Raw genomic sequence first — 14,863 nt, forward strand, 5'->3', positions numbered from 1 at the left:
TCTGCTTCTTTTGGTGCCTTAATTGATGGTACTTGTATATGCCCTTGCTTTAACTAATTTGATGAGCTTGTCTGCATGTTGCTTGTAGAGACTTAAGTATTATGAGATTATCTGGAGATTTATTTATCTTACATTTTCTTTTCTGTCTGCTGATGGATCATTTGTCAGCAAAGGACTTTACAGTACAAAGGTGCTGAAGGCTTTGACTTGCTTTGCCTATTTTAGTTGGTGTGTGGATGTTCACATATGTTTCCGAAAAAGTCTAGAAGTTATTTAGAAGGGTGATGGTAATGGAGTTGATAGTGCAAGAAATGGGTTCAGGCTTTAGGTTGTCAAGTGAGAAGTCTTTGAAGGATCTAAGGTTTGGTCTCCTCTTTCAGGGTGACCTTGGTTTTTTGTAGTATGCTGAGCAAGGAGATAGGAATTGTGTGGTGGCCAGTCCAGTCAAGGGGTATGGATAATTTGTATTGGATTGTCGGTGATGTTGAAAAGACAAGATCACGATGTGGTCTTTGGAGTGTGTTGGTTGTGTGACATGCCGTACTACATTGAGTCTGTTGAGGAAGGGTGCTATTTTTTTTTTTTTAGCTTGTATTGTCTGGGACATTAAATTCATCCAAACTAGGTGGCAGTGAGATCTTAGAATTCCTCCATTGAGTCCTTGTTCTGCCTAAAAGGACAGTAGATGAGGTGGAAAGTAGGTGTCTGTGGTGCAGAAAGTTGGAAATAGCATGTCAGCAGCTCCATGGAGTTGTTACTTGCTTGCCTAGGGTGCAGGACCAGGAGGACTTATGGATGACAGCAAGGCCTCTCTTATGTGTGTGGTCCACATGATAAATGCTGGTCCCCCTGGGAATAAGAGGGTGTCACGCTTATGATAAGTGAAGTATGTGATGTCTGGTTTGTTGAGTATACAGAATGAGGGTTAAGGAGCATGATTTAGAATGTTTCTTTTGTAGTGTGAGGGTGTCTGGTAATAGAATGTGCACAAGGTGGGGGTTATGTGTTGTGCGAAGGTCTGGATTTTCTAGGCCTTGGTGAGATTGTAGGAACTGACACAGTGGGTTGCTGGGTGAGCCATGTGATTATATTGTACCTTGTAAGTTTAAGCGGATCAGAGGTTCTGGCCCAAGACTCTTGCTGACCCTAATAAGCCCAAACAGGTGATGCCCTTGCCTGTGTCTACTCTTTGCTGGAATGCCCTAGAGAGTTGATTAAAATAGAGAGAGAAGGCAGGAAGTGATGTCACTTCATGTGGCGACAGATGAAGGAGAATGAAGTCTCTTGCTTGGCTTTCTCTTTTAATGATGGTTTTGATGGGAAACTAGTGATGTCACCTCCTGTGCAGATAAATTATTGGGAATTAACTCCTTTTGCCTGGCTTCTTCTTTTATATTAAGCTAACCACAATCAGGTTCTGGCTGTAGTCCCTAGCTTAGGGCTACTTTAGCAATACAAAAGGATGATGGGCGGAGTGCTGAACAGTGCAAACACTCACCCCCAGTCACAGATCTGGGTTTAACCCATTGTTCTCTTGCTCACCATGCCACCCCAGTTTGGACCCAGCTATATGCAAATCAGTCTCGACCCTGTTCCCCATGCGAACAGTCCAGCCCAATCTGCTGGGCTGAGTCCTCCCAGGACCGGAAACAAGCATCTAAGGACCGGTTTCAGGGTATCACCCTTCATCAGCTAGGCTAGCTTGAATGCAGTGGCACAGGGAGCAAGGGACCCACGTCTGGGCATACCCTTCCCACTTAGGGCAACTTTAGCAACACAAAAGGTTGATGGACGGAGTGTTGAAACTTTTCAAACACTCACCCCAAGTCACAGATCTGGGTTTAATCCATTGTTCTTTAGCTCACCATGACACCCCAGTTTGGACCCAGCCATATGCAAATCAGTCTTGACCCTGTTCCCTATGGGAACAGTCCACCCCGAACTGCTGAAAGTCCCTACCCTAGCTTAGTCAATCAACACAATTTTTAATAGGACCTAGAATAATATACCATATTCCTCTCTAGAACAGATGTTGAAGGCCCATTGTAACCTATTAGTAGTAAGCCATGGTTTTAATTCCACATTATGTATATCCCTGTTATAATTCACCTAGTCACCACTCACAGTTACAACACTGATCTTCAAGGTGCAGAACACCACGAGTAGTACAGATCATTCCTTCCACTTTTGAAGATGGGGTGGCTTCTGTTCCAGTTCGTTTGCAGTGAAGAAGTGGGGGGAGGACTTCAAGACTATTCTATTCCACTTCAAATGGTATCTTCAAGTGCCCCATGTCAGGATGGTCAGCCTGGACCAGAATCTAATATGCACTTTGGGAGGGTGATTGATTGACAGTGTTAGGCCCTGGAGATGCTATTATATACTCCTATTTGGTCCTCTTGCGACCTTTAACTCTGTTTTGTGGTGGGATCCTTTTGCAGTGAATTCATAGTTCCCTTTGTCTTAAGTTAAATGTAGAGTGTTCACCGAGGTTATGGCAGCAGTAGCAGTTTTCTTTAAGAAACCAGGAACCCAAGTCAATTACTGTCTAATGGGCTCAGTATCTGGGGAAAAACACCTCTTGTATATTCCATTCCATTTCAGAGGATTTCCTTTCACTCACCAGATGCAGAGGTTTATATAATATGACATTTCTCAAAAGTATACATGTGGTCCTAGCCTCGAAGATCTTTAGATCCATGAGCTACTGCCCATTCATAGAAAGACCTTGGCCTTCATGGACAATACAACAGTGATGTTTTACACCAACAAACAGGAGGGCACAGATTAGCTGGTTTTACATCAATAACAAGACAGCATGTATTTATTATTTCAAAAGAACACTTTCAAGAAGTAAGATATATTTTTGTAAGTGAGCCATTCCAAGTGTAATCTTCTGAAAGTTACTTGCTTCTCAGGCCTTCTCACACTGGATGCAGACTAAAGTGTTTTCTCTCAAATGAGAGGGATCTCAATAACATGTGGCAAAGACTCTATCAAAAGGAAGTTCCCTCCAAAGGGAACGAGAGAGTGGGTTCATCATTCTTTATATTACATGTGTGCTGAAATAACAATTGTCAAGAATAGATGAGATCACTCAGGCCTTCAGTGGAGTGTGGTATTTTTCTCCTCTTCCTCAAATACTTAAACATCAACAGTTACTGAAATTCCATTATTCGGGTTGTTCTATATTGAACCAATTGGATCTGGTTCTCAAACCTAATAAAATGATAAAGTTCCTCTCAGAGAGTGTCACCTATCACTGAGCGAAATTCGGAACTACTGCTCTATTAACCTTTTTGTAGAATTCTCATTTTAATGCCATTAACCCGAAAGACCTTCATCGAAAAGCAATGCTGAAAGCACTGGATTGGCTTGGCTACTTAAGCATTTGTCTTAGACCTTTGTTATTATCCTTTTTCCTCATCCGTTTGGACCGAACATTGTATAAAGTGAAATCGCTTTAAGCTTATCTGACTGCACACAGCGAATTCTAGAATGTTACAACCTACATATAAACTTTTTTTAAAGGTGCTTCAAAGATGCCTCAAGGATTTTCCTACTCATCAGATCATAACATAAATTGTAAACTGAATTATGTGTTACATGGGAATGGAGGGGCAATGGCGGGATTAAGTAAATGTTTCTCACATAGCAGTTCCTGTATTCTTAGTTTTTCTGCCATATTAGTCATATAACCCTCTCTTCTCCTCAACTGTGTCCTGTCCAAAAAAGAATTCCCACTTTTAGTTGTGGAAACAAGGGCTGAGGTGACAGACACTGCATGAACAAGGGAGTGGAGCCTTGAAGTTGGCTTGGGCACCCTCGCTAAACTTCTGAGCTTAGCTTCTCTGCTACCTTCATCCTCCAATAGGTAGATGCCCATTTGGTGTAACTGAAGGAGTTAGTAAGTAAAACGTTATCATTCAACCATCCTTTCATTTCACTGGTTCCTCTTTTTTTTGCAGATCGTGAATTTTATTTGTCAGGTGCGAGGGAGACAAACTCAGACCATCCTTCTGACAAATAGGACCAACCGCTCATGGACATTGCACCCCATCATGGAAGGAGAATATTGGAAAGGCCCAGAGACCGTTGTTGTAGATGCCCATCAGCAGAATAAACCTTATGAAGTCACCTACAGACCACTCACCATGACAACAGAGGGGAAGAAGCACCAGGTACAGTCACCACCTGACTTAAAATTATCTTCCACGCACATTAGTCGAGGGTACTGGGTATAACCAGAGAGGTTAAGAGGCCAACAAATAGTGTTACTATGCCATGGACATGACCCAAACTGTAGGAGAAGGCACTGCAAACCAAGCGCTGGTTCAAAAATTGGTTTTGCTATGATGTGTAAAAAGGGTGTTGAGGAGTACAGTTTTAGCTATCCAAAAGAAATCACAATGAGTGAGTCTGAATGTGGGAACTTAGCATCTTTCTATAAAGTGCGACCTTCATTGAAGTGATAGACATTTGGGTAGCCCCTCTTGGGTCAAGGCTCTGAAACAGTTTTACAACATTTAAACCATGTTTCTAAATTATAAAAATGTGGCTTTTGTAAAAGCAGATATAAGAACTGCAACCTATTTGAAGCTGAACCACGAATATTGAACGTTCTTTTTCCTAAAACGTTGCACAGTTAAATGAAAACAGTAAATCAACTTTAACCGTGCTGCCCGCGGGAATTGAAAGAACAAGCAAAGGGAAACACGGTCAAATAGGCAGCAGACTTTGAACGTATTAAAAACAGGCGCTGCTAATGCAAGCCAACTTCTGTATTCCTTCACTCCTTGTACATAGTTGGTTCACAGGCTATGTCCTTTTTTCCAACGCATCTGAGGACTAACAAAAACACTACAAGGGTTTCATTACCCTTTATTTAAATGCATTTTCTCATGTTTACATTTCTTGTGATGTAAAAAGGTTTGTCAACCGAGTGTGTTTACGTCGTTTTCCCTAAACACAGGTTTTATTTGCAGTTTTTCTTCAAGGAAACTCCATTATGCATCCACTATTTAGGAAGTACACCTCGTGGGGAAAGGAGAAAGCTCCTAATGACCCATATGGCATGTATGTGGTGTGTCTGTCCTCTTCTCATTCATTTAAAGAAAGTGAATCTTCAAAAAAGTGCCAGAGGGGATGCTGAAGAATCGTGAGGGAATTTGCCTTCGAGAAAACAGGAGTTCTCGAAGGTAAAGAGACCACAAGGGGGCACTATTTACCTGTCTCTTAACCCCTAATGCAGTGGCCTAACAAAACTTAAAGGCCCTCCCCTGCAAAGCACATGGAGGGCCCCCCTCCGAACTCACTCAGGAGCTCTCTGGCCAGGGTGCTGAGCAAGATAAAAGTAATAACACCAGCACCCGTGTAGACCAGCACAGGTGATAATATAAGAGATTCTCGTTGCATACAGGTGACAGTAATGCATTGGCAGCTTGAATTTCGTAAAGTTACTTTGCATGATGGCGTCAAGCATTGTAAAACCCCAACGACTGTGAATAAAACCCAAAGGTACTTTACTGATAGCAGCAGCAAGCGTTACAGAACCACAAAATTAGAAGACTGTCGATTAAAACCCTAAAGACATTTGTTAGGATAACGATGATATCAACAAGCAATAGTTAAAAAGCAAGTATCAAAGGAGTTGTGTTTTTGCGGGGCCATCCCCTAAAGTGCAATGTGTAAGACAAGAAGACACTTTGGCTAAAATTCAGTTGGAGCCACTACAGTAATTTAAAATCATGCCTGCTACTTGAAAGTTTCATTACATGCATACTTGTGCATGAGGTCAGGAGCGGTAAGGCATAACATGCATTTTCAATGCAACGGGTCTCGCATTTGTTCGAGTTAGAGCTATTAGCGTTGTAAAGCAAAAAAAACGCAGCATGATTGTCCTGCGTGGAAAATAAACATATAGTAGTCCGGACTCCAGGCTGAAAACATCGAGCCTCGCATGTTTATGGTACTTTACCAGTGCTGTGTATGTGGGCTAAACACCGGAAAAGGCATGACGTATGCATGCCTTTCACAAATGAAAGCAAGCAGATTTTAAAAGGCAAGCCCACGAACCAATGTAAGTGACTGACGTGGCATGGGCGTGGTTTCAAGCCCAAAGAGAGATTACAGAATGGACGGAGCACTTTGTGCTCGCCCATAAAAACTGACCACGTACAACAAGGGCCTTTAATTGTCTCCTGCAAGATCCGACTAGCCGTGGCCATTAATTTACTGATCTGTGCCAGATCTTTTACAGTCACTGCTGAGTAAATAAATGTCATCGCCATGTCGCATGTTCTTATACCATTCTGGAGAAAAACGGGCTTAAGATAAATCCGTCTTTGAGCGAGCAGTGCAGGACAAAAACATATTACATGAATAGCAAATTCCAGAAAGGTAGCACACAGATGACAGTTTTTGGTAGCTTTGGGAATATTTTTCCAATGTGACCTGTATTCATTTATGGGCATAGTTAGTAGCAGAATCATTAAAGCTGGTCTCCCCAGGGCAGCTTTGAAATATGGTTGCAATTGGATGGCTTCATATGATTGAACTACGCCCTCTAATCTATGACTACCTTTGATTTTTCTAATGTTCTGTTCCCTTGATAATCGTTTGCCTTATGCTTTTAGCAGTCTCTTTAAGGCTTCCGTTGTCGAAAGAGTGTTGTCTGTGGCCTCAAGGTTCATGCAAAAAGAACAGTTGATGGACGGAACGTAGAACAAGTCAAACGTTCACCCCCAGTCACAGATCTGGGTTCAATCCATCAGTTTTTTTGCTCACCATGCCATTCCAGTTTGGACCCAGCCACATACAAATCAGTCTTGACCCTGTTCCCCATGGGAATAGTCCAGCCCGAACTGCCAGACCAGGTCCTCCCTGGACCAGAAACAAGCATCCTGGGACCGGTTTCGGGGTATCACCCCTCTTCAGCCAGGCTAGCTTGAATCTGGCGGCATGGTGAGCACAGGACTCTTGTCTGGGAATACCCTTCCCACTTGGGGCGACAAATGCAAAAAGAACAGTTGATGGACGGAACGTAGAACAAATCAAACGTTCACCCCCAGTCAAGGTTCATGGTCAGTGTGGCTGCCGCCCCTACTAAAAATCGTGACCAAGAGGACTTTTATCTTGAAAGATGGAACTTACAGCAGTTCTCAGTGAGCCTCAAGCAGCCCTAGACGCCCTAGATACTTGATTATATCTGTTTTGCAAAAGATGTCCATATTTTCAAGCCCAAATTCTAGGCAAATAAATGTGCGCCGCAGCCCTGCTGGATGCCAAAAATCTTTGTGTATGCCGATATATGGCAGTGTTCCGGAGTCTCAATGAAACATGCCAGAAAAAGCCAAGTGGCCGTAAGTTGTAAGAAGTAAAATATTGGTGCGTGTCACTCTTAAGATGCCCTCCACCAAGTGGCTGTGTAAGCTATAGTGCAACTTACATAGCACACAAGCTGTCTTTTCTGATTTTCTTATTTGTGCTTTGGCATGCCATGCATGTGGGCCTTCCAAAGTCCGACAGCCAGACCCCCAGGTAATTGTATTTAACAATCGTACTTTTACACTGAGTAGGCCCAGCTGCCATTCTACCTGTCTTTTTTTAGTTTTTTGCCTGAAGACCAAAACGTTAGATTTTTGAGCATTTACCTGTAAGGCGTTCTTGATGTTATATGATTGGAGTATCCCTAGCAGTCTTGTTAAGCAAATTTGGTGTGATAGAGCAATACCAGATCATCAGCATATTGCATCATAGAAAGATTACAGTGGGCTTATTTGGGTGGATATATTCGGCCCTTCAACAGCTCTGCATCCAGGTCAGCTGTGTAAAGGCTGAAAAGAGTTGGGGCAATGGCACAACCCTGCTTGAGACCTTTATTGGTGTGTATTTTCCCGGTTGCATGGCTATGCGAGTTCATAATTCACACCCAACGCTATGAAGGCTGCCAGTAATTCTTTTGGAATGCCCCACCTAGAAAGTTTGGCCCAAAGGATATTCCAAACAAAACAAACAAAAGCAGAGCTATAATTGAAGAAACAGGCATAGAGTGGGGGCATACTTGCTTCGGCATCCTTTTTTCCCCAATAAGAGAGAGCAATCACATTGTTGATGGTTGATAAATCTGTCCTGAATCTGGTCTAATAAAATGGCATGATATTGCTTTTGTTAATCCATGCCTCAAATTCCTGCTGTAGCACCTTTTCAAACACCTTACCATTGATCTCAGGCGCAGTACAATCGCTCTTTTTGTGAATCGGAAAGAAGATGGAGCCTTTTCATGATTCTGGAATAATAGATGACAAAACACTCCTTAATTAAACTATGCATGTTGGTGTCCAAAAGGTACAGTCATCCTTGAAAATGCTCCCTGGCAGCCCTTTAGGACCCAGTGCTCCATCGGCCCTAAGGCTCTTAAAACTACTTCATATCTTTTTCAGTGATGTATATTGGATCACCTTCCAAGTCGTCCAAGACTTCACTAAATCTTTGTCATCACAAAGCTTCTAGTGATTCGACCAATTAAAGCCAGTACAGGCTTTCTTTACATTTGCCTAAACAAAGTATATACAATAGGTCGCTAAAGCTTGACCTAAAAATACAATATATCCACCACAGGAAGAGACCTTCCCCTTTCATGATAACATAAAAGAAGAACTAACCTTCCTCATGTCCTGTTACTTTTTGTCTCTGACGAGACTGCCCATGAAATGGTGAGTGTTTTATTCCTTTTTCTACATATCGGTTTTAAATTCCGGCGCTTCCTTTGTATTCTGTTCGGTTAAGAGCGGTGGTATTAATCCTAAACACGTGGAGGAGGCTGCTGTAGGCAGCGTGTCCTCTGATAATATTTAAATATTCATCGGGTTGAAGCTGTGCATTAGCCAGCATGCCCGGGCTAAATATTATGTTTAGTGAAGTAGTACAGTATGACAACACTAAAATGTTTAACTTTATTTTATTAAAAAATAAATAAAATCCTTTTGGATTCGAAGAAAATATCAAAAGTGAAAGATCTATAGTTAGGAAAAAGTTACTTATTCTTTCTATACACACCCAAATTAAACTTCACATATATTTATAATTACATTTCAAATTTACGCACCACCCTCAATTTACTATTCATGCACCTCTGTATACAGTCTTGTCACCACACTCGCCACACTACATTAACTATAACTCACTCCTTCTCCAGGCATTCATTAAACCCCCTTGTATGACTTATAGCATGGATAACAATACTTGCGACATCTGAAATGACATTTCAGAGAACACACTGCATTGTAGAGTGGCGAGTTATAGTAAACGTTATTTGGTGATCGAGATGACAAGACTGTATGGAGGTGCTCGATTTGTATTAAATTGAAGGTGGCGTGTAAATTAGAAATTTAAGTTACAACTGTAGTTTAGTATTTTTAACTATTGATAGTTATAGTCCGGTCAGCATTTCCATAGGACAGTCAAAATGGGGAACACCCTGTCTTCCATTCCAGCATTTGTGACCCCAAGGCATCATGGTAAATGCAGTCATTAGCACGAATTTGAATAGAGTTTTTAAAGTTCTCTTCCAGGGGATCCTCATCAATAGTCATAAACATTGAATATTCCCGCCCTTGTGCGGGGACCCCGGAGCATATATAAAATACACACACATTATACATGTGTAAAACAGCAATGCAGGCTATAATGTTAAAACAGGCTAAAATGCTTTATTTCTATGAAGTTTTTTTTTTTTTTTTTTTTAATATTATAAAATTACAATAGAGAATAAATATCTACGCAAGCCCCCAAAACTGGGCTTAGGGAAGCAAACAGCAGTAAACTCTAGAGAAAAAGAGAAAAAACTGCATTGAAAAACAATGGAGCATTCTTAGCCAATAGGCTGCATGCAGGTTAACACAGGAGAACCATAAAAACTTTGGCACCGTGCCTTTAAGACCCTGAGCACCTCCAGTATCCCACCATGCCTCAGGGGTGAAGGAAAGGTGACAGTTGGTTCACAGTTAGGTCAGTTCTTTTTTCCGGCTTCTTCTGAGATGATCCTGGAGCATTGAGCTCTCAGTTTTTCTGCATTTTTCTCAGAAAAATCCTTTAAAAAAGCGTTTTTTCCTTTTTCATTCGACAAATAACATCTTTGTCTGAGCTTGGCAGTTTTTTCCTGACAGAAAAATGCCTTCACTTTTTGTCAAATGCCCTGCTTGTGGGAAGAAGAAGGCCCAGTCAGACCCACACTCTCTGTGTATAGTGTGCCTGCCTCAGAGTCACTGCCCTGACACTTGTAAGCACTGCAAGAATATGTCAAAGAGGACTCTGAAAGACAGAGAAAAGATCAGGCTGCATGGGCTTCAGGAGAGGCAGAAAACATCGTCCTCTTCACTTCCCAGACAACCAGCAGGCCATTCTCAGGAGAGAATTGCTAGGTCGACGTCAGCAGGTAGGAAAGTACCTGTTTGTTCCCCGTCGACGTCGACGCTACCACCGTCTCACCGGCATAGATCGCCGTCGACGGCGACACACCCGACGTCGAAGGAGACGGCGTCAAGGGAACACCATCGCAGGGGCAGGTCTCCGTCGACGGCAGCCCGCCGATCGACGTCGAGCCATCGCCGGCGTGCCCGGTCGCCGCCAAAGGCTGTGCGCCCCCTGACGTCAAGAGACATGACGTCGAAATCGCCACGACGGCATGAGAGACATCCGCCGTCGGCTTCCCACCGCTCCACGTCGAGGCACACGACGGCGAGCAGGTCGAGGTCCAAAGATCGCCGTTCGACGGCGAGACACTCAACGGCGAGACACTCAGCGTCGAAACACTCAACGTTGAGGCATGAGCAACCGGTGGGGCGCCCTTCGACGTCGACTCAGCCATCGACGTCGACACAGGTTTTACCTGTCCCGCAGGGAGTAGAACATCGCCCCACGCCAGACAAGGCCGCACCAGCTCCAGTGGTCTCCATACCGAGCAACTCTTCTCGGTCAAGAGCGGCATCATCTGGGCATGTCTCGCCCATCAATCTATCTCCAAGATGGCTGGAGAGCCTTAACAGACCAGCGGCCTCCCCAGATTCGCAATATTCGCGAATGTACTCGCCTACTGCCTCCCTACCAAGAACGCCATCACCGACAGCAAGGGCAGGACGGGCTCGTTCTGCTCCTCGTCAACCGGCTGCGAGGCCTGGGCGCTCTGCTACAGCGTCTCGCAGCAGGTCTCGTTCTCCACGACGATCCAGGTCTCGTACAAGAAGAAGATCACCCTCTTGGTCGTCTTCAGGATCATCTGTCGGGCGTTATCCACCCACCCTAACAGATTCACCACCTGCTAGGGTCTCACCGGTAGATGACATTACCACGTTTAACGAGGTGCTGCTAAGAGGAGCGCAGAAACTAAACATAGAAGTTCCAGAGCCATCTACCTCCTCGTCAGTCATCTTTGAGACTCTACAACAGAGATCAGCATCAAAAAAGCTGCTGCCTCTAGTGCCTGGTTTGTTGCAGCCAACCATGGACACTTTTCTGGCCCCAGCCTCGCTCAAATCTGCCCCGGCTAGGATTATCAAAAAATACAAGGCTCCCGAACAGGACCCTCTGTTCCTAAGGAAGGATCCGCCACCGGACTCGGTAATATTAGCCGCAGCCCGAAAGACCCACTCGGTGGCATCGTCATCCACGGTTCCCCCGGATAAAGAGAGCAGGCATCTAGACTCTCTGGGGAGAAAGATATGCGGGACGGCGGCTTCGGCAATGAAAGTCTCCAGTGCTTCTGCACTCCTGGGTAGGTATGATCGTTCTCTGTGGGACTCTCTCAATAGATTCACAGAGAAATTGCCCAGAGAGGACAGACAAGATTTCCAAGAGATCATGCAAGAAGGATGCCTGGTATCCAACCAGGTTATCAGCGCGGCAGCAGATGGGGCGGATTTAGCTGCACATGGGTACGCGCATGGAATCTGTGCAAGGAGGTCTTCCTGGCTGAGGCTCACTGGTTTAAAGCAGGAAGCCCAACAACGCATCCTGAATCTCCCATTCGCCGGAACCTCTCTATTTGGTGCCCATGCAGACGAGGAAATGGCCTGCATGAAGACCGAGGTGGATACCATGAGGGCAGTGGGCCTGGAAAGAAAGAAAGAGATTTCAGGCGGAGGTACAGGCCTTATGACAGGCGCCCTTTCCAGCAGAGGGTTCAAACCCCTCACTGGTCCCAAAGGTCACAGCAACGACAGGGACGCCCTCTTTTTCAGCGAAGGAACACAAGGGAGCGAGGGTCAAGTAGACCTCAGCAGTCCACTCCGAAAGCACCCACCAAACAATGAGATCTCGCTTCCCTCGACACTGTACACCACTCCACTGGGGGGAAGTATTACAGCTTATCTTCACGAGTGGCACTCTATCACAAGAGACAAATGGGTGCTCAATATTGTCGAACATGGCTACTCTCTTCTGTTCAAACAGCCTCCACCACACTTGCCGCCAACCAAAGGCAATCCATCTCATCTCAGCCTGCTGCGCAAAGAGGCTCTCGCCCTCCTAAAAAAGAATGCCATAGAAAAGGTTCCACCTGCGCACAGAGGAAAGGGGGTTTACTCCCGTTACTTTCTGGTGGCGAAGAAGGGTCGAGAGGGCGTTTTCAGGCCAATTCTGGACCTACGGCTGCTGAACAAATATATAAGGAAACGGAAGTTCAGGATGCTGGCACTTCACCAGATTTTCCCTCAGCTACATCAGGGAGACTGGATGTGCTCCATCGACCTACAGGATGCGTATTTTCACATCCCAATAGCTCCCAAACATCGAAAATTCCTGCGCTTCCAAGTAGCGTTACAGCATTACCAGTTCAGACTTCTACCATTTGGCCTAAAATCTGCCCCACGCGTCTTCTCGAAATGTATGGCGGGGGTGGCGGCGCATCTTCGAAAACAAAAGATATTCATATATCCATACCTGGACGACTGGTTACTGAAGGCTTCTTCTCCGGAGCAGGCGAGAAGCCATCGGGACATTGTGCTCGGAGTTTGCGAGTCTCTAGGTCTTCAGGTCAATTACCAAAAGTCAACCTTGAGTCCAACTCAGAACCTTCACTACCTGGGAGCTATCATAAACACAGAGCTCCAAAGAGTGAATCCTTCGGAGGAACGACTATCCTCAATAGACAGGAAGTGTCCGGACCTGTTGAGAGCCAACGCACCTACGGCACGTCAGGTGACATCGCTGCTGGGCTCCATGGCATCATGCATTTTTATTGTCCCAAATGCCAGACTCCACATGAGGCCCCTCCAAGAGGCATTGGAGGGCAACTGGAGCCAAAGGACAGGTCGCTGGGAGGACAGAGTGCGACTACCGGCGGTAGCACTTCAATCATTGAGATGGTGGATGCACAGACCTCACCTGTCAGTGGGTGCTCCGTTTCACCAGGTACTTCCATCCGACACCCTAGTAACGGATGCGTCTCTTCAGGGATGGGGGGCTCATCTGGGTCCCCTTCAAGCTCAGGGCCTGTGATCAGACAAGGAAAAGCAGTACCACATCAATCTGCTAGAACTCAGAGCGGCCCATCTGGCTCTCAAGTCTTTCATACCACTAATTCAGGGGAAAACTCTCCTAATACAAACGGGCAATACAACCACGATGTATTATTTGAACAAACAGGGGGGAACGAGATCCCTACCCCTATCTCGAGAGTCCCAAGCGATATGGCATTGGCTCCTGGCCAGAGGAATTTCACTTACAGCGGTCCACCTGCCAGGTCAGCAAAACGTGGAAGCAGATTTTCTGAGCAGACACCTAGAGGACGCTCACGATTGGGTCCTACACGGCGAAGTCGCAGAATACATCTTCGCGCAATGGGGTCGGCCTCAACTGGATCTCTTCGCAGACGAAGTAAACAAGAAATGCCCAGACTTCGCATCCAGGTTCTACCGTCTGGGATCTCGAGGGAATGCCCTGTTGATCGACTGGTCAGGGATATTTCTCTACGCTTTTCCGACGATTCCCCTCATACCGGCAGTGATCAACAAACTTTACAGATCCAGAACCAGAATGATTCTCGTAGCGCCACAATGGCCCCGTCAATTCTGGTACACAGATCTCCTCAACCTGTCGGAAAAACCTCACAGGAGGCTGCCGTGCAGACCGGATCTTCTGAGCAGAATGGAGGGCAGAATTCTACATCCCAACCTACCCTCTCTGAGCTTAACAGCATGGCTCCTGAATTCCTGCAGTATGGGCACCTAGGGCTCTCACAGGAGTGCATGAACATCTTGAAAGAGTCCAAAAGGCCTTCCACGCGGCGTTCTTACGCTTATAAGTGGAAGAGATTCTACATATGGTGCTGTCAACAAGGTCAGAATCCCATACGGGCTCAGGAGGATGTCATACTGTCCTATTTGCTTCACCTAGCAAAGTCCGGTCTGCAGGTATCATCTATTAAGGTACATTTGTCTGCTATTACAGCCTATCGCAAGTCACCTTCTCAGGAATCCTTCTTTACGAAACCTATAGTCAAGGATTTCTTAGAAGGTTTGAAAAAAGTTTTTCCGCCCCTTCAGAGACCTTCTCCTCCATGGGAACTGAACATAGTATTGGCAAAACTTATGGGCCCTCCTTTTGAACCTATACATAAGGCGTCTTTACAACACCTTACGTGGAAGACGGTTTTTCTAGTGGCCATTACTTCAGCGAGGAGGGTCAGCGAAATCCAGGCTTTGTCTTCCAAAGAACCGTACACGTTTTTTCATGACAATAGAGTGGTTCTGCGAACTCACCCATCTTTCCTTCCGAAGGTGGTGTCAGAATTCCATATCAATCAGACTATATCTTTACCGACTTTCTTTCCCAAACCGGAGACTCCGGCAGAGAAAGCATTGCACTC

General features: G+C 45.1%; 1 protein-coding gene across 2 annotated transcripts in view; it reads left to right on the plus strand.

Annotated features, from left to right (window-relative positions):
- HYDIN (HYDIN axonemal central pair apparatus protein) overlaps positions 1–14,863 on the plus strand; it is a 2,122,366-nt gene that overhangs the window by 2,063,579 nt on the left and 43,924 nt on the right. For both annotated transcript variants that reach the window (XM_069217473.1, XM_069217472.1), the window contains one exon: positions 3,969–4,181. In XM_069217473.1, the coding sequence (XP_069073574.1) occupies positions 3,969–4,181 (213 nt within the window). The remainder of the gene's footprint in view (positions 1–3,968; positions 4,182–14,863) is intronic.

Source organism: Pleurodeles waltl, chromosome 12 (assembly GCF_031143425.1).
Source record: "Pleurodeles waltl isolate 20211129_DDA chromosome 12, aPleWal1.hap1.20221129, whole genome shotgun sequence".
NCBI lineage: Eukaryota > Metazoa > Chordata > Amphibia > Caudata > Salamandridae > Pleurodeles > Pleurodeles waltl.